At 46.0% G+C, this 20346-nt stretch overlaps 1 protein-coding gene across 1 annotated transcript in view; it reads left to right on the forward strand.

Annotated features, from left to right (window-relative positions):
• The window catches only part of LOC124775274 (agrin-like), a 369325-nt gene that overhangs the window by 262527 nt on the left and 86452 nt on the right, over positions 1–20346 (forward strand). The window contains exons 13-15 of the mRNA XM_047250112.1: positions 3748–3925; positions 5887–6114; positions 16531–16760. Coding sequence (XP_047106068.1) covers positions 3748–3925; positions 5887–6114; positions 16531–16760 — 636 coding nt within the window. The remainder of the gene's footprint in view (positions 1–3747; positions 3926–5886; positions 6115–16530; positions 16761–20346) is intronic.

Here is a 20346-nt window from a genome sequence, read left to right on the forward strand (position 1 = left end):
AAATGAATTCTATAGTTATAGACATCTACAAGTATGCTTTGTATGCTCTTCAAACTTCGTAGAAGAATCTCTGCTACAAAGAAAAGTATACCTACCTCAACAGGTGCATCAAAAAGTTAGTGAAAAAGTTAAGAGATTTTACATGCAAAAATATTAGTCTGTTATGTTTTGGAACTTCGACTCTTATCAGCGTGAATTGTGAATCCTTCCTGGTCATGCTGAAAAACTTTTACGAATTTGTTTGGAAAAGTATTGACAGTGGAAGTTAAAATGTTCTGCGCTGCTTCTCCTGCTGCTAGTCGATCGGTTTGACGTCCTCTACCCCCTTGAAGGTAGGCAACCCAGCTTACACCGCCCCTGTGCACTCAGCCCACTGTACCGTGCTTGTGCCGGCAGACATGTACTACGCGGGCATGTACCGGCCGACACCAGCCACGGTGCAGGCGCTGTCGCCGCTGCTGGGGGACCTCTGCTCCAGCGACGCCGACTGCGGGGTGCCGGGCAGCCGCTGCGACGCCGCCGCTTGCCGCTGCCGCCCCGGCCGCACGCCCTCGCACGACCGCCAGCACTGTCTCGGTGAGCAGCCCATTAACCCACTACCCTCATCCACGGGCACACACACACACACACACACACACACACACACACACACACACACATCGAGTTCTTGGATTTGGGCCCAATGAGGTGCATGGAGTATGGCCCGAAAACATCGATTCTGGACTGCCTGGAGGAGGCTTAAGAATGAGGGGCAAACAGTGATCCATGTGGAGCAGACGTGAAGAAGCGCCGAGAGGATTGTTGCAGAATAAAAGCGGAACTTGGTCCCGGTCCGTAGTTCCATGCTGGCCGTTAAAGGGTAAACCTAGTGGAAAAAGTGTAGGAGCTTTATTCGTTTCTCTCCTATATCTGTGTTAAAAGTATTTTCTTATTCAGGATAAGAACAAGATATTTAAATTTGTCCGTCCATGAAAGTGGTCGAGTTTGCCGAACCAGGCGATCACGGAGGTCGGGGCGTCGTTGTGTAATCGTTACGGGCTTCGTCTTTCCTGCATTGAGTTTCATACAGTTCAGTTAATGTCAGTTATCACTGATGGTGGTTGATGACGGCTTTGGCGCTGGTGGTGGCCATATGTCCCTCCTGATACCAACATTTCCCCCGTCCTCCTCCCCAACCCCCCCCCCCCCCCACTCTCACCTCCCATTACCCTGTACGGAATCTGCGTTCGTTCTCGGTCTGTGTGTAGTGTCATCTCATGAACTCTTGTGAAAAGTGTGAGGACGTGTTCGAAATCTTAGCAAATCATGTAACTGTGGCCGTATGTGGATTTCAACCTGGTATTCACCTAGTCTGGTGTGGGAAACCACTTATAAAACATATCTAGGTTAGTTGCCGCAGTGGTCCTCGTCGTTGATCCACCGGGCTCATTCAAACAGGTGCCAGTACGCCTCCCCCAGCCCCAGAAGCGACAAGCGACGCCCTAACACAAGTGGCTATCCGGACAGGTTCTTTACTTCTAGACTGCCTGACCAAACGTATCCCGACACCTATTAGGGGACATACATATGGGGTGTGTCCACCCTTCGCCTTTATGACGCCTTGAACTCTGTTGGTGACACTTCCCATAAGATGTCTGAATGTCTGTGGAGGAATAGCAGCCCATACTTCCTCAATAGCCACTGGAACTGAAGCGAAGTCGTCGTCCTAACTCGTCCCAAAGCTGACCCATTGGTACGCCAGTGCACTTCTGGAATGTCATTGTGCACAAACCATTGTCTCACAGATTCTGCTTTCTGATAATGTGCCCTGTCGTACTGATGCAACAAGCATCGTGTCCGAACTGTTCCTCTACTGTAAACAATGCTGCAAAATCTGTTCATACCCTTCCGCATTTAGCGTTTGCTTAAATGCGATAAGGAAAACCACACCCTAACCACGAGAAATATTGCTCCTACCGTAATATCATGTCCTCCGTACTTCACCGTTAGCACCAACCACAATGGCAAATAACGTTCACCACACATCCACCAAATCCAAATCTTTCCACCGCATATAGCGTGATCCATCGCTCCAAATGATTTACAGTGATCCACTGTCCAGTGGCGTGGCCCTTTACACGACCTTAGGCGCCATTTAGCACTGACTACAGAAATATGTAACTTATGATGAGCTGTTCGACTAATTTATCCCCATTCTTTTTGACTCCCTACGCATAGTCATTACACCAGCTGAACTGTTGGCAGTTTGTAAATCACAATTGATTTCTTCCGCCGATTTCAAGCGTTTTATTACAAACATCCTCCACGATGCTCGACGGCCCAAGTGCGTTCGCAAATAAGGCTTGCCTGTCTTGGTTCAGGTGTAGTTGTTCTTTGAGGTTTCCACTTCACAATAACATTACCAACAGTCGGCTTGAGTAACTATAGAAGCGTTGAAAGTCCTGATGGATATCTTACTCAGGTCCGCGTCCGAAGTCAAAAAATACAGAGTTCTCCGGACCAACCCATTCTGCTGTTATTGTTTCTCCGCCTCCTTTCGTGCTGGGCGGATCCGCCTCTCGTGACATCTATTCGTCAATTACGTGCTACGTAGAGTTGTCTGCGTACTTTTTATGAGACCGTGTGTACAATATGTGAAGGCAGCATCTTAAAAATTTCTACTATATATGAGGGTAGTATCTGTTGATAAGGAGAACCACACCCTAACCACGAGAAATACTGCTCCTACCGTAATACCATGTCCTCCGTACTTCACCGTTAGCACCAACCACAGTGGCAGGTACCACTGATGACCGTGAAGCTTCTCTAGAATGAAATGATAATTAAATCCACACCCTAGCTGCAAACAGGCTTTGATATACATCGTTGGGGACATGTTGAAAACGTGTGTGGCGACCGGGACTCGAACTCGGAATCTCCGGCTTACATGGCAGACTCTCTATCCATCTCAGTCACCGAGGGCACAGAGGACAGTGCGTCTGCAGGGACTTATCCCTTGCACGCTACCCGTAAGACCCACATTCCCACTTGTCGACACCACTACATTCGTAGTGCGCCTAATAGATGTTTGCCCATCACATATCAACGCCTGTTTGAAGCTAGACCACGAATAGATGGGACTATCAAAGGATTGTCCTGCATTCTTGGTGACGGACTGGAGGTCGATTCCGCTGCTGAAAATTATATGCACCCGTCGCGCCAATGTCTGAGGAATTTTCCCTGTCATTACCACTCTGTTTCTGCCATTGTTACCTGCAATGGTAGTTAACTGCAGCACAGAAATCCAGATCCATTTATCTAGAGACTTTCTTCTTTATTGTAAAACTATTGTCACGTTGACGAATTTCAGTGGCTTCCCTGAACAAGCAAGTATCTTATCTGTTCTCCACAGCTGGAACCTGCGAATCGGCAAAGTTTGTACGTGGTCGGTCTCACAAAGCACGTGCTCTGCCACAGCCGATTTTTGCATCCGTCTCAAACTGCAACACTCTGTATGTTGCGTAAACAAAGTTTGCAAACTTACCTACACACAATTTCATGAAGCATGACTGTTTGCATTATCGATTAGAGATCCAAGATCGCCCAAAAATTTCAACGTGACCGGTAACTAACAACATTCGTTCCGTTACGAATGAAGCATTTTTGCACCAGTTGACACATTTTCTCATAAAGTGAGTAATTTACTATAATTTTCTTACCGGAGATTTGTATTATGGATGATTATAAAAAAATTCTATTGTGTTACAGCGTATCACGTTCCTGCCTTTGACGGAAGCTCGTACGTACAGCTGAGGGGACTGAAAGCGTACCATAAGCTCAGTATCGAAGTAGAATTCATCACGTACGCCAGTGAAGGTATCATCTTGTACAGCCAGCAGAAAGAAGACGGTACTGGGGACTTCGTGTCGCTGGCCGTAGTTGACGGGTGAGTAATAAAGAACTGAAAGTATGTGCATAATGAAGTCAGTTAATGAGGAGGGGAACTAAATGGCATGTTTATTCCATGATCTCATCTTCTTCCCCTAAACGAAAATCAGCTGAGTTATTACACATAAAACAATTTCCACGATCTCATCCACGATGACCATTCACGTGATGCTGAGGGGACGATATTCCGGGCAAGTTACTCTCTTGTTCGCCGACCTCCTGTTTCTGATCAACGAAACTAATGCTCTCTACATCTACTTGGACCAAATTAAGGAGACTATCGAATTTATTAACAAACAGCACCAGTGAAAAGCCTTCCAGTCGATGTACTCTACTGGCCATTAAAGTTGCTACACCAAGAAGAAATGCAGATGATAAACGGGTATTCATTGGACAAATATATTATACTAGACCTGACATGTGATTACATTTTCACGCAATTTGGGTGCATAGATCCTGAGAAATCTGAACCCAGAAGAACCACCTCTGGTCGTAATAACGGCCTTGGTACGCCTGGGCATTGAGTCAAACAGAGCTTGGATGGCGTGTACAGATACAGCTGCCCATGCAGCTTCAACACGATACCACAATTCATCAAGAGTAGTGACTGGCGTATTGTGACGAGCCAGTTGCTCGGCCACCTGTGACCAGACGTTTTCAATTGGTGAGAGATCTGGAGAATGTGCTGGCCAGGGCAGCAGTCGAACATTTTCTGTATCCAGAAAGGCCCGTACAGGACCTGCAACATGCGGTCGTGCATTATCCAGTTGAAATGTAGAGTTTCGCAGGGATCGAACGAAGGGTAAAGCCACGGGTTGTAACACATCTGAAATGTAACGTCCACTGTTCAAAGTGCCGTCAGTGCGGACAAGAGGTGACCGAGACGTGTAACCAATGGCACCCCATACCATCACACCGGGTGATACGCCAGTATGGCGATGACGAATACCGCCTCCAATGTGCGTTCACCGCAATGTCGCCAAACACGGATGCGACCATCATGATGCTGTAAACAGAACCTGGATTCATCCGAAAAAATGACGTTTTACCATTCGTGCACCCAGGTTCGTTGTTGAGTAACACCATCGGAGGCGCCCCTGCCTGTGATACAGCGTCAATGGTAACTGCAGCCATGGTCTCCGAGCTGATAGTCCATGCTGCTGCAAACGACGTCGAACGTTCGTGCAGATGGTTGTTGTCTTGCAAACGTCCCCATCTGTTGACTCAGGGATCGAGACGTGGCTGCACGATCCGTTACAGCCATGCGGATGAGACGCCTGTCATCTCGACTGATAGTGATACGAGGCCGTTGGGATCCAGCACGGCGTTCCGTATTACCCTCCTGAACCCACCGATTCCATATTCTGCTAACAGGCATTGGATCTCGACCAACGCGAGCAGCAATGTCGCGATACGATAAACTGCAATCGCGATAGGCTACAATCCGACCATCATCAAAGTCGGAAACGTGATTGTACGCATTTCTCCGCCTTACACGAGGGGTCACAACAACGTTCCACCAGGCAAAGGCGGTCAACTGCTGTTTGTGTATGAAAAATCGGGTGGAAACTTTCTTCATGTCAGCACGTTGTAGGTGTCGCCACCGGCGCCAATCTTGTATGAATACTCTGAAAAGCTAATCATTTGCATATCACAGCATATTCTTCCTGTCAGTTAAACTTCGGGTGTATAGCACGTCATCTTCGTGGTGTAGCAATTTTAATTGCCAGTAGTGTATATTGCAGATTTGCTTGGATTTCGGACAATGAAAACCTCACTGTATTTTCCCACACACTGATGAATCATTTTAACAGAAGACATATTTTCCGTCAGCATTTAGAAAGATGTTCATACATAAACTGATAAAACAGCCACTGTTTGAGATTTTGCGTCATTACATTGGCCAAACTGCGACTGTCTGTAAGGTAGTGTGATCTTTGGTGCGTGGCGGTGTTGCAGCCACGTGGAGTTCCGGTACAACCTGGGCAACGGTCCGGTGTGGCTGGCGTCTGGGCAGCGCGTGGCGCCGGGGCGCCTGCACCGCGTGACGGCGCGCCGCTACCACCGCGACGGCCAGCTGCGAGTCGACGGCGGGCCCGAGGTGGCCGGCCAGTCGCAGGGCCCGCTGCGCGCCCTCGACCTGCGCGGCGACGCCTACGTGGGCGCCCCGCCCACCAACGTCTCCAAGTGTGTGGCCCCGGTACTCCACACGCTGCTCCCCAAAACCCACCCACTCTACGCACCTCACTACCCACACCATCTACTCCTACACCCAGAAAATCGCAAACAGCCACCAGCCACGCCATGACGCTCATCTTTTTTTTGTTTATTGGATTTCAATTCCCCCCAGACGGAGGGGGGGGGCGGGGGGGGGGGGGGCTGGGAACAGCGTTATATGCTATAGCCTACAGAAAAGTTAAAAAACATATTAGAGTACAAACAAACAAGGAAAACAGGCGATAAAGTGGTAACATTGCAAAAAAATTATAAAATGGCGGAAAGTGATGATGCGGATAAAGACACACAAGAAGTAGACAGGCACAATTAAAAAAGCCGGCGACAGTCTGGTTCCTGTTCGCTCAAGATGAAAAACGCAACTAGCGACAGTATGGGTGCTATTCACAACACTGACAGGGGACGCACAGCACTGAACACTCACTTAACAACAGCACTATACAGGTGACATGGTGGCATATGGGGGGGGGGGGGGAGAGGGCCCAGACCTATGAGGGGGGAAAAGAGGGGAGGAGAGGGAAAAAAGGGGGAGCCGATGGAGGGAGGGGACATAAAAAAGGCAGGGGCTGGACGAACACAAGAAGGTGGGGGAAAGGCAGTGGAGGGGAGAGCTAAAAGGACTCAGAGGAGAGAAGGGAGGCAGAGAGAGGGTAGGTGGGGAAAAAACAGGATGGAAGGGGGGGAAGAAGGAGCCTGGGAAACGGACAGAGGAGGGGAGGTGGAGGTGAGGATCAGAGTTGATAGGAGGGATAAATGGAGGGAGAGAGTGCATCATCTGGGAGGGGGAGTAGACGGAAGCCAACTTGGGAAAGGAGCTGAAGGGTGTAGATGTGAAGGGTATGGGGTACACAACAGTGAAGCCGCGGCAGAGGGTGGGGGTTGGAGAGGAGCAACCAGGGGATGAGGGGGATCAAGGCGGCGGGGATGTTCATCTTTTTTTTCCTTTATTGTCATTTCAACACCTTTACACGAAAAGGTAGGCCGGCAGCGGCCTATCTATGCCGATCTTTTTCACAGATGACACAAACAGTATATAAAGAGACACAGATAAACAAAACAAACACGGTGGATAAAAACGGTAGACAGACATATTAAAATACATGTAGCCATTAATAGGCATGCTGTCCGAATAAAAAACATTCATCACTGTACACAAATAGAGGAGACAGAAAGTACACACGTGAATGGTGGAGCACAAACGGAGACACTTGAGCACTAACACGAAGACACATGCAAGCATTGGCGACGATCTCCACCGCACAAAGGTTCACTGTTCATGCACAAAGCCACGGACCTGCCAAAGGGAAGAGGTGCAGGCAGGGGGGGATGGGGAGGTTGTGGATGCCATTGGCAGAGGAGGAGGGAGGGGGAGGGGAGAAGGTAGGGGGATACTGGAAGTCCGGGAGGGAGTGGAGGGATGGAGGGAGGGAGGGTTCCCTGGGGGAAAAGCACAGGGGGAGGAAGGGGAGCATCAAAGTTGGTAGGAGGGGTGGTAGATGGAGGGGATGGATGCTCATTTTTTTTCTTTATTTTCTTTTTCTTTATTGTGATTTCATTCCCCTGCCCCATATGGGCAGCACAATCCACTGCTCTTCAGCCGAGTGACATGACAACTAAAATAAGAATAAAATGTTACGTACATAAGGTGATCAAGAAGGGGAACATAGAGTAATGGGAGAAAATGGAGGTAAAATAGACTGACATGGAGACGTTGATGGGGGACAGTTAAAAAAGTCACCAGAAAGTTAAAAAACACAGTCGGCGATTCTTAAAACACATTGAAGACACTGAATGGACGTGCACAGGTTAAATGTCGGCCACAGTATTAAAAAACACTCTAGAAAAACACACTTAAAACCCACTTGTAGCACACACGACGAAGAATAAAACTGCCAGGTAGGACCTGCCGAGGGAAAGGTCAGAGAGGATGGAAAAGGAGGGGAGAGCAAGGGGCAGCAGGGGAAGCGGCGAGATGAGGAGAGTAGTGTACATGGAGAGGCAGGAGACACGTTGGGCGGAAGATGAAGAGGGAAGACAGGACAGGACAGAGTGCAGAGTCACTGAAAGGGGTCACAAGAGAGGGAGGGGGAGTAGGAGGGGGCAGCTGGGCAGGAGAAGGGAGGGGGAGGAGAGGGAGCCCTGGGGAGGGGGCAGGAAGATGGGGTTAGAGTTGGTAGGAAGGGTAGATGTATGGGCGAAGCTCATCATCTGGGAGGGGTAGTTGATGGAAGTTGCATTGGGGAAGGAGATGGAGGGTGTGGAGATGGAGAGAGGGTGGGACACAACGGTAAAGGCGCGGCAACTGGTTGGGGTTGGAGAGGAAGGGAGACACCAGTGGGTGACAGTATATAGTGTGCGGTCGTGTTCAAGGAAAAGGAGAAGGTGGGGGAAGGGGAGGAGGTCGTAGAGGATGCGCGTGGGGGGCGGAAGGCGGATGCGGAAGGCGAGGCAGAGCACATGGCGTTCGAGGATTTGGAGGGCTTTATAGAACCGAGGAGGGGCGAAAATCCTAGCTACGCTGGCATAACAGAGGATGGGGCGGATCAAGGATTTGTAGGTGTGAAGGACGGTGGAAGGATGCGGACCCCACGTCCGCCCAGACAGGAGTTTCAGGAGGCAGAGGCGATTGTGAGCTTTGTTTTGGATGGTAAGGAGCTGGTGTGTCCAGGTGAGGTGGCGGTCGAGTGTGAGGCCAAGGTATTGGAGGGTAGGAGTGAGGTGGATAGAACGGCCATAATTGGTGAGGTAGAAATCATGGAGGCGGAAGGAGCGGGTGGCGCGGCCTATGATGACCGCCTGGATGCTCATCTCGCGTGCTGGTCTTTCATAATCTTCCCTTTGTCAAAGTCCCTTGCGTCAGTGGATTTCCTCATTCCGGGTTGTATTGTCGCTAGAATAATTCCCTGTTCGTCTCTGCTCCGTTTATACACAGGGTGTCCAGCAAAGGAGTCCTTCATTTCGAAATTAAGGTCAGCAGACGAGAGTACCGAACGATAAGTTTATTGTGAAAGCCGTAAAAAGTTTATACAGAAGTAATGCAGAAGTTTCGAAATAGTTCGAACAGCTGCTAACAGATGACGCTGTAATCGCAATACTTAGAGCCTATAACCAGTGGGCCTCAGCTCAGAGCGATCAGTTCCACCGTTCAAACGTGAAACGAGGTTAGTGTACCGAAGGAAAAGGTTAAATTACGTATTTCATTGAACAGCGTGTTTTTCTAGTACTGGAATGCCACAGGTTAAAACAAAGTCGTTCCATACAGAGGCTTAGTTTTCAAAAATCAAATGGCTCTGAGCACTATGGGACTTAACATCTGTGGTCATCAGTCCCCTAGAACTTAGAACTACTTAAACCTAACTAACCTAAAGACATCACACACATCCATGCCCGAGGCAGGATTCGAACCTGCGACCGTAGCAGTCGCGCGGTTCCGGACTGAGCGCCTGAACCGCTAGACCATCGCGGCCGGCGCTTAGTTTTCAAACAAGATTTAATGTTGCAAAAGGATCTGATGCAAAAACCATGTGAAAGCTCTTCGTCAAACTGCAACGGATAGACAGCGTGGCTCATGATCTAACGAGGACTATTGGCACCTGGCAGACTGTAGTTTCTCCAGAAAATGTCGCCACCATTTATGGAATTAATCAGCAAAATACAAGGAAATCTGTCCGAAGAACTGCAGCAGAAACTGGTTTGAAGCGTTTCAACAGGCAGAAACTACTCATACATAGCCTACACATGTTTCCATTCAAAATCCAAAGATACCAGGCCGTACCTGGACGATCTGTGTGACAGGGGGCTGACTTTGCGAACCAGCTTCTCACAATGATTGATAATGAAGGACCTGATGTCGGCTGCATAGGGCTCACACATGACGCACACTTCCACCTCACTGGAGTCGTGAATAAACAAAACTGGCTATAATGAGGTACCGAAAATCCCGATTTGTGTGAAGGGAAACCAATGTATTCTTCCAAAGTTACTGTTCGATGCGCACCAGAGGCGTTATTCGCCTTGCTGTTTACATGCTGCAAACGATCACTAGTGAACGTTGCGTTGGAATTTTGGAACAATTGGTCGCCACACAGCTAGCGTTGGTCTTATCCAAGATGATGCCAGATCACGTCGCACTGAACAGGAAAGAGAGTCATTGCGTCGGATTACTTGCAAATTTACTGTCTCAGGAATGGATTGGCCTCCATATTCGCCCGATGTGACTCCTAGTGACAATTTTTTGAGGGCATATTGAAACACATTGTCTGCCGGAACCATCCCACCATGCTTCTTCATTTCTTGCTTTATCCGTCCACTTAGTTCTTAACATCATTGGGTAACACCATTTTACAATGCTCCCAATATTCCTTTTCTCCAGGTCTCTGGTGGCTTACGTTACGCTTACATAAAATATTGTGCTCCAAAAATAAAATTTCAGTAGCTACTTCATTTACATATAAATTTCTGATACCACCAAAGGTCTTTTATTCAAGTAAGTTTGCTTCATCTGTGCTAATATAGCTCCAAAGACTTCCTTGCTTCGGCTATGCCGTGCAGTCTTGGCTAGTGTGAAGTGGAATGACCGATGTTGGGCTGCTGGTAGTCACTACAAATTGTACCTGCCGCCTGGTGCCCATGGTATCGCAATGTACAGTATGGACATGTTGAACAAACAGATGCAGTGACCATGTGATCCCGCTGTCTCTTGGGATTGCAAATTCGTACACTGAACGCTCTGAGGAGGTGGCAATCGAACCACTCACCAAAACACACAGCAATTTTTCCTCAAATGACTTCCTGGGCCACATTAACAGCGTCCATCAAAATATCGCATTCCCTATGAAAGTAGAGGAAAATGTAAATCCGCCTTTCTTGTATGTGCTAATGAAGACTCACACTGACCTGTACCTGCCTGCGACGAGCTGCCACCATCCAGAGCAGAGACAAACAGTGCTGACGACCATGGTACATAGGGCGCGCGTCATCTGCAATAAAGAAAGCCTCCAAGCTAAGCTACAACAGCCAAAAATAACTATTCCACAAAAATGGGTACAGTAAAGCACAAATTGGATCATTCATCTTTATGCAGCAAGCCAGGAAGAGGAGTAAGGAGGCAAGATTTTCGTTTTCCTTCCTTACTTGGGACCGCTCTCAGCCAAAATCTCGAGGCTGCTCGGTAAATGTAACGTCAAAACTGTCTGCGAAACACCCACCACAAAGTAACGTACCAGGGATATACTGCATCCCTTGTGGATGTGACCGCCAGTACATAAGGCAAACGCAACGCTATACCTCAAAACGATGCGAGGAACACTTTGAGAGATCAGCAGTGGAAAAGCACAGCATAAACGAATATACATCGAGAACACCAAGTTACTATGCCGAGCAAACGGCTATCGGCACAGTTTTATAAAGGTATCCCTAGAAAAACGGATCCAAAAGAATATCGTCAATACCAACGAAAGTTCTCAGTTAAATTCGGCTTAGAAGGCCAAGTTAACGCCTGTATGACGAGAGCTCTTACAGCACTGTCCAACAACGAATTCCTCTTCAGCGCCAACTTCTTCATTTCAGAGGGGAACTTACATCCTGCGTTCTCATTTATTTGCTGGATGTATTCCAATCGAGGCCTACAGTTTGTATCCTCTACACTCACACACACTCACTCACGCATACACTGTTTGAGTTATCTGCCTATTTATTTATTTTGTTGATACATGTTCGATATGTATTTTGTAATGATTATTAACTCTCTTCTTACAACAGGTTACAAATCTTTCAGTATACATACAACGACAACACCTAAGCTTTTAAATAGACAATTACAGTGAGCACAATCAATGTTTCAGCTATTATTCTTTAGTGTGCTTTGTAAGTTGTGTTCGTAAACTAAGAATTTTATTTCCAACAAATGACAGCATATGAAGGTACTGATTGTGTATGAGGGTGGATTAATACCCGAAGAAAGAAGCTGTTACGTCTCTATATAATCTATAGTGCGATTAATGTATTTGGTCGAATGAGATACCTTTTTTCATTACCATCCGATTAAGAAGTTTGTTTCAAACTCTGTACGATATTTACAACAGAAGTAACCTCATATTTAGATTCAAATGCATTCCCTCTGAGACATCTCTTGAGCTGCACACGTCTTTTACTCATAACTTCTGGTAATGACCATGCGACCTGACAACCCTTTTTAAAGTAATCTGTTGCTTTGATTGCGAGCTTGACGGTGTAGAACTGAATGCACGTTCGATTTTCCTAGGTCTTTGGCCTGACTGTCTATTACTCTATATGCAATCGTACGGCAGTGGAGAATAGCTGCAACACATCATTCAATTTATACAGTTCGTTGCGTAATATCAAATTATAATGAGAGTTACTTTGAATAACTATTATGTGACAATCAGGTATTATGCTTGAAGTATAACTGTGTATTAAACAAACTCTCAGAATAATGTTTTCCTGATTTACAAGCCTCGTCACTTCGAATAAAACATTGAGCTTTCAATAGCTTTCATCACCGTAGTCATCAGGAGTAAAAAGCCATTGACTGCCGGGACTGGCTCGGTGTTCCGCTTATATAGATGCAATAGCAGTGCCCGGAAACTTCCAGTTAGGACCGAAGTGAGGTACGCGTAGGAAGGCGAGTTGGGCAGCTCATAGCAGCTCCGGCCCACCACGGGGCAGAATGACGGCATGTGGCGCATGGGTTCCTGCTCCCTACAAGCGTCAAGCACCCGTCTTTGCTTTCGATGGATATCCAAAGCCCGAACCCCATGCTCTGCGAAGTGTGTACCTCTAGTCTCTGTTAAAATCGTTGTGATTTATTGTAATCTTGGCCGTCACCTGTATAATGGAATCACATTACGATGATGCATGAGTCAGGACTCCCATATTTTCAGATTGAATTCTTTGTCCGCTTTTGAGGCATGCTCATCCACACTAGGCACTCAAAGACCTACGTTGTCGTTAACGGGGTGTAACACATCTCGTATCTTGGAAATCGACGGGAACACTAGGTGCAGTTAACGTGTTTCAAGGACGCGTCTTATCTTGCTGGTCGTTGCCCCACAGCATGGAAGGAGTGTAGTGGAGCTAGGCTTCTTCTGCCGATTCACGAGATGTCTTTTGTCGACGGCGCCTGAAAGCTTTTGCAGTGTCTCCCTTGCTATAACCAGTTTTCCTGAACACGAGTCTAGAATGCTGAAAATCATACTGTATGTCGTCATAGTCTGAAATAAGTGTTGCCCTGTGTGTTCAGGACGCTTTCTAGCATTAAAATGTAACTGCATTGCAAATCAGATTCCGATATCAACGTGTTGCATGTGAAAGAGTCTAAAAAGCTATGGACGTAGGTCTAAGGGAACTTCGGCGTCAAACCCTTCAAGGACCGCTAGTGGGGAAACGGTGCACCTGTGACATTTGTACCTCATAGCAAAAGTGTTTCTTTTTATCTCCTCTAAAGACTCTACGAATTTGGATACGTAGTTTTTAATAGCGTTTTTGTCGCACTTCAGCTGCAACCTGTAACATCAGCCAGGCACCTAGGACTATGGGAAAATTTTGTTTTGGTTTGTTAACCCCTCTTACACCGACTCTCTGTACTCAGTCTCTTTGAATGCATGTAGCGTCTTGAAGGTCATCACTAATCTCTTCCGCTGAACCTTCGTTGCTAAAACCCCGGTTTCGACACTTGCCTGGGGGATGCCTAATACCGGGTTGATGCATAAGTTTGTGGAGTTTTTCCATTAGTTTAATAAACACCACAGAAACGTAACACAGCATACCAGAGACTTCCGTCATCAATTAATATATTCTCCTTACTATTTACAACAGTCTGCCAACACTGGGATATGTTTTCAATTCCCGATTGTAGAGATCACTTCGTTTTGAGGCAAAGAACTTGTCGAGCCCTATTCGGAGCGCATTTTCATTCGGAAAGGAAGTTCCTTGAAGGTTGTTCGATAGAGAGCGGAAAAGATGAAAATCTAAGGGCATAAGATCACATGAATGAGACGGATGCGGAATGACTTCCCAACCCAACTCCTGTACAGTGTTTTTGTCAGCCTAGCAGAATGCGGAGTAGCATCACTTCACACAGTCTTCCTTTCGTGGTTCCTTGACTGCATCTGCAAGACGTCTCAGTTGATAACAAGATAACAATAAATGTCAGCAGCGATGCAACACCTCATGTAAGCTGTTCCACCAGCTGCATAACGTTATCTTTTGTGGATGCGCGCAGGTCGTTGTAAGTGGCGTTGTTGCTTTGTTTCAACTCAAACGTTTCTTTCTTTACAAGTTGCGATATGGTCGAGAATCGTACAGTGATCCAGAAAGTGTAGAATAAATTTCTTTATTTCCATCTACGATCACAAACACGTTATTTCATCAGACTACCGGTTTCAGTCACCAATGACCATCTTTATACATGTAGCAAAACATGGGAGAAACACGAATACAATAAAATAGGCCATAATTAAAAGTATTACTGACATACATGTGAAAATCATGCGTTTTAAATATGACGAGGTATTATATTATGACGTAATTTTAAAACAGGTATGCCTTGTAGTATTTAAAGTTCATAATTCTCACAAGTATCTCAGTAACACTTTTGATTTTAGCATATTTTATTGTTTTAAACTTTAAACAATTCGTTAGTTGTATCTGTGATTCTCCCACGTTTTGCTGCAGATCTGAAGATGATCATTGCTGACCGAAACCAATAGTCAGAACCTAACGAGTATGTGGTCATAGACGGAAATAAAGAAATTTATTTGTTCCTTTCTTTCCCTTGTGATACCATAAAGACACCACTTCTCGTCACCAGCAACGATACAGGATAGGAATAATCGGTGCTGTTGACGTGCCAGTTGATGACGAACAAGCAGATATGCGCATATGGCCACTCGCTGTTTTTTATAATTTAGGCCCAGAGCATATTGTACCCATACACCTGACTTTTTATGCTTCCCCATTGCGTGCAAAGGTCGAACAGTGGTGGAATGATCATAGTTAATGAGGTTTGCCAGCTCTCGAGTACATTGACGTGTATCATTGTGGATTTATGCGTTTAAACGATCTTCATAAAAACCCAATGGTGTTCCTGAACGGGGACAGTCATTAACGTCAAAACGATCCTCCTTTAAACGAGAAAACCATTTTCTCGCCGTCCTCCGTCGAACTGCGTTATCCTCATACACGACGCAAATGTTTCTAGCTGTCACCCCTGTAAGTGACCCAAACAGAAGAATATGTCGGATATGTTCCGATTTTATCCACTTGGCGCACCATTTTCTAGCGTCTAGAGCTTCACTCTCTATCCCCAAGTGACAAAGTGACAACACGTAAACTCAAATAGCAACAGTGAACTACAAATAAGAAATGACAATCGATAAATAAAGCCATAGCAACCGGAATACCAACATGCAAACCAAAAACACGGCGAACTTATGCACTACCCATTAGTTCTGTCGTTATATCATGTTTCAGGTAAACCTCGGTACATCCAGATCGGTAACGCAAACCTTAGGTTCACGAAACTTCCTGGCAGATTAAAACTGTCTGCCGGACCGAGACTCGAACTAGGGACATTTGCCTTTCCCAGGCAAGTGCTCTACCACCTGAGCTGCCCAAGCAAGACTCACGACCCGTCCTCACAGCTTTACTTCCGCCAGTACCTCGTCTCCTACCGTGCTTGGGTAGCTCAGTTGGTAGAGCACTTGCCTGCGAAAGGCAAAGGTCCCGAATTCGAGTCTCGGTCCGGCATACAGTTTTAATCCGCCAGAAAGTTTCATATCAGCGCACGCTCCGCTGCAGAGTGAAAATCTCATTCTGGGAACGTCCCCCACGCTGTGGCTAAGCCATGTCTCCATAATATCCTTTCTTCCAGGAGTGCTAGTTCTGCAAGGTTCGCACGAGAGCTTCTGTGAAGTTTGGAAGGTAGGAGACGAGGTACTGGGGGAAGTGATGCTGTGAGGACGGGTCGTGAGTCGTGCTTGGGCAGCTCAGGTGGTAAAGCACTTGCCCGCGAAAGGCAAAGGACCTGAGTTCGAGTTTAGGTCCGGCACACAGTTTTAATCTGCCAGGGCGTTTCACATCAGCGCACACTCCGCTGCAGAGTGAAAATCTCATTCTTAGGTTCAGATGTGTCAGTACAATTTCGTGGATTTAGAATCATTGGTGTGTTCTGTCAAGGTGACTGAAGACGAAGATACCTAGCTTTGAAACTGAAAGGAAATCATTTATTTGATGTGAACGCCTCCTCTATGCCAATAGGAGAACATTTTCCCTACGCTGTATACACGCTCATCTCTCCAGTATAACATGACACGCTCATCTCTCCAGTAAGTACGGTGGTGCTTGCAGGGTGTTCGAGAACGCGGGCGCGCAGCAGGGGCTGGTGGGGTGCGTGCAGCTGCTGCGGCTGGGCCAGGTGGCGGTGCGGCTGCACGAGGGCGACCCGCTGGTGGTGCGCTCGCACCGCGTCACCGAGTGCGGCCACAGCCCGTGCGGGCGCCTGCCCTGCCTCAACGGCGGCTCCTGCACGCCCACCGGCGCGGTCTCCTTCCACTGCGACTGCCAACCGGAGTATACAGGTAATGCGGCCACACTGGTGCCTGGCCCGAGCACATATTCACGATTGTTCGTTGCATATCAACCGATGGGTAGGAGAGGGTAGTTTTTGACGTATCTGGCAGTTTTGGTGCTGAATCATAGTCTGACAGGAGTTCCACAGGTTTCAACGTTGGGTCCCCTTTACTCCTCATGCACTACAATTATCGCTGACTCTCAAGTGTGTTCACTTTTCACAGGAATCAGAGGATCATGTTTGAATTTCTGGCAGTTTTGGTCCAGAATTATATAGTGGCAGATGTTCCACAGGGTTCGCTGTTGGGTCCACTCTAGTTCTCACATACTACAGTTTTTGCAGACTCTCAGATGTGTTCAATTTTTACAGGAACAAGAAGCTCATGTTTGCATTTCTGGCACTTTAGGTACTGAATCATATTCTGACAAGTATTCCACAGGGCTCAAAGTTGGTACCACTACTTTTCTTGCACACAATATTATTTACAATCCTTCAAAACAGTTCATGTCATATTTAACTGACAAGAAGGATAGAGTTGTTTCACATCTCTATCAGGATTTATGCTGAATCAGTTTCTTATAAGGGTTCCACACGATTCACTGTTGAGATCACTCCAATTTTTACAAATGAATATTTTCTAGCTTTCAGGTCAGTTCACTTCTTATTTAACTGACAGGGTGCAGAGGTTTGTGTGTGACAACAATGTTAGTTTCCATGCTGAAATATATTCTGACAGGTGTTCCACAAGAACTGAAATTGGGACCACTCCTTTCTTTGCATATTCACCTAGAAAGCAATAGATACAGGCGCCCAGGTAGTTGCCATGTTCCTTGACTTCCTGGTGGCATTTGATACAGTTCCTCACCGCTGCATAATGAACAAAACACAAATGTGTGGAATATCTGCCCAACTGTGTGACTGAATTGAAGAGTTGCTATCAAAGAGAACACAGCATATCATTCTGAATGGAAAGAAGTCTTCAGGAGTAACTTTGGGTGTGCCCCAAGGGAGTGTTATAGGAGTGTTACTTTTCGTACTATATATAAATTACCTAGCAGATAACGTCAGAAGTTCTATGATACTTTTTTGCGAATGACGCTGGTGTTTAAAGAGAAGTTGACACGAGGAAAAATGGTAACGAAGTGCGGGAAGACCTGCAGAGGATCGATGCTTGGTGCAGGGAGTGGCAGTTGATACTCAGCATGATGAAATATAGCGTCTAGTAATATATATATATATATATATATATATATATATATATATATATATATATATATATATATATATAGAAAGACCCTTTGTTGTGTGATTACAGAATTACAGAACAATCACTAAAAACAGTTACATCCATAAAATATTTAGGACTATGCATATGATGCATGTGGAGCGATTTGAAATGGAACCGCCACATAAAATTAATTGTAAGACAGATGCCAGACTCAGTTCCACTAAAAGAATCCTCACGAAATGTAGGCCATCAACAAAGTAAGTAGCTTACAAAAACTCGTTCGACCAATACTTGAATATTGCTAGCCTGTATGGGAGCCACACCAGATAGGACATAGAGGAAATAGAGAAGATTCAAAGTCGAGCAGCACGTTTCGTTACAGATTCCTTTTGTAAGCATGGAAGCGTCACGGAGATTCTTATCAAATCCCAATGGCAGGTGCTGCAAGAGAGGTGTTCTGCTTCACGATGAAGTGTACTCTTCAAATTTCGAGAGCGTACATTCCTAGAAGTTTAAACCAATATATTGCATCCTTATAGATATATATCGCGAAAAGACCATCAACATAAAATTAGGAAGGTTCGAGTCCACACGAAAGCTTACCAGCAATCACTCTTCCCGAGAACCATATGCAGTTGGAACAGGGAAAGGGGAAGTGACGCTGGTACATAAAGTACTCTCCGCCAAACACCTTAAGGGGGCTTATGGACTATAGACATAGATACAGATGTAGATGTAGCCGTAGTCTTTCATGTTGCCACCCGGTGGCCGAAAGCATCCTTTCCAGAGGGTCTGATCCTTTCACAGACAATTTTTTTCTGTGTTAGTTTGTGTGGTAGTGTGTGAGCCGAGTGATGGGTAATCACCCATCATCGATACCCTTTTCAGCTACGAGTGACAGGAGACACTTTTATCATCTAGAGAAAACCATGTACCATATCTGTCGAAACCATTTTTAATTGCTGACAAGATCCTATTTGTATTTTTATGTTATGGGTTTATATCACCTCCGTATCAATGTAAAGCACTGAAGTCTCGTTAAGGACTAACCAGTGACAATGCGTGGCGTTAATGAGGTTGACAATATTGATGGTTCAAATGGCTCTGAGCACTATGCGACTTAACTTCTGAGGTCATCACTCGCCTAGAACTTAGAACTAATTAAACCTAACTAACCTAAGGACATCACACACATCCATGCCCGAGGTAGGATTCGAACCTGCAACCGTAGCGGTCACGCGGTTCCAGACTGAAGCGCCTTTAACCGTACGGCCACACCGGCCGGCGACAATATTGATGTTTTGATAGTCTTTGATACAGCTGAAACTGATAATAAATAATTCAAACTTGTTTCTGTTAAAGGTAGTCTGTTATTTTGCTGGTCTGTGTGAAAAGAAACTATCTTTACGGGCTCAGCATGTAAAAGATTGCTGTTGTGAATTGACTAATGTATCCAGGAAGCTCAGCATGTAAAACGTTATTGTTCTCTGATAATTTTGGCAAGAGTCGCCATACAAACGCATCTGTTTTTCAGTCTCATTATGAAACCCGTTGCTACTTTAATTTTATTAATTTTCTTTAATTTGTTAATTGATTTACTGTTCCACTGACGATACCAATGTGATGACAGTTCTTAAAAAATGCAACAGATAACTTTGCTTCTTTTAAATCATTCAATCAGGGGGTCAGGATACCACACTTAATTTTACTGTTAAGAAATTCTATGTTATTATTTCATGAATACATTAAGAATGGGACAAAATCGTAATCTACGAGGGCTGAAATTTAAATAGTGGCAACTATTTATTCACCACCGATGCAAAAGAGTTACATGTTTGCACCTGTTACTGTCCTTCAAAGTAGTCACCAGCGTTATATAGAAACCGTTGCCAGCGAAGTGAAAGGCGTAGTACACCGTTAGCAGAGCCTGTTCTGTTGATGGTGCGAATGGAGCGGTCTACTGCCTGTCGAATCTCTGGAACAGTTCTGAAGCGGATGCCACGAAGTGGTTCCTTCATCTTCGGAATCAAACCAAAGTCACAAAGACTTAAGTCCGGGGAATATGGTGGATGGTACAGTACTTCCCAGTCCCATCGACCGAACAGAGCAGCCACAGCTTGTGCTGTATGCGTCCGCGCATTGTCGTGCAAAATGATGGGTGGGTTGCGCAGAAAGTGTCGCCGCTTCTGTCGCAAAGCTGGTCGCAGGTGATGCTCCAAAAACGAACAGTAATACTGTGCACTGACGCTCTGCCGTGCAGAAACCTAACGCGCTGGGATAGCACCATCACAGTCGTACTCGAGAATCACCATAACTTTAGACCGCTCCATTCGCATCATCAACAGAACAGGCTCTGCTAATGGTA

Source organism: Schistocerca piceifrons, chromosome 2 (genome assembly GCF_021461385.2).
Source record: "Schistocerca piceifrons isolate TAMUIC-IGC-003096 chromosome 2, iqSchPice1.1, whole genome shotgun sequence".
Taxonomy (NCBI): Eukaryota; Metazoa; Arthropoda; class Insecta; order Orthoptera; family Acrididae; genus Schistocerca; species Schistocerca piceifrons.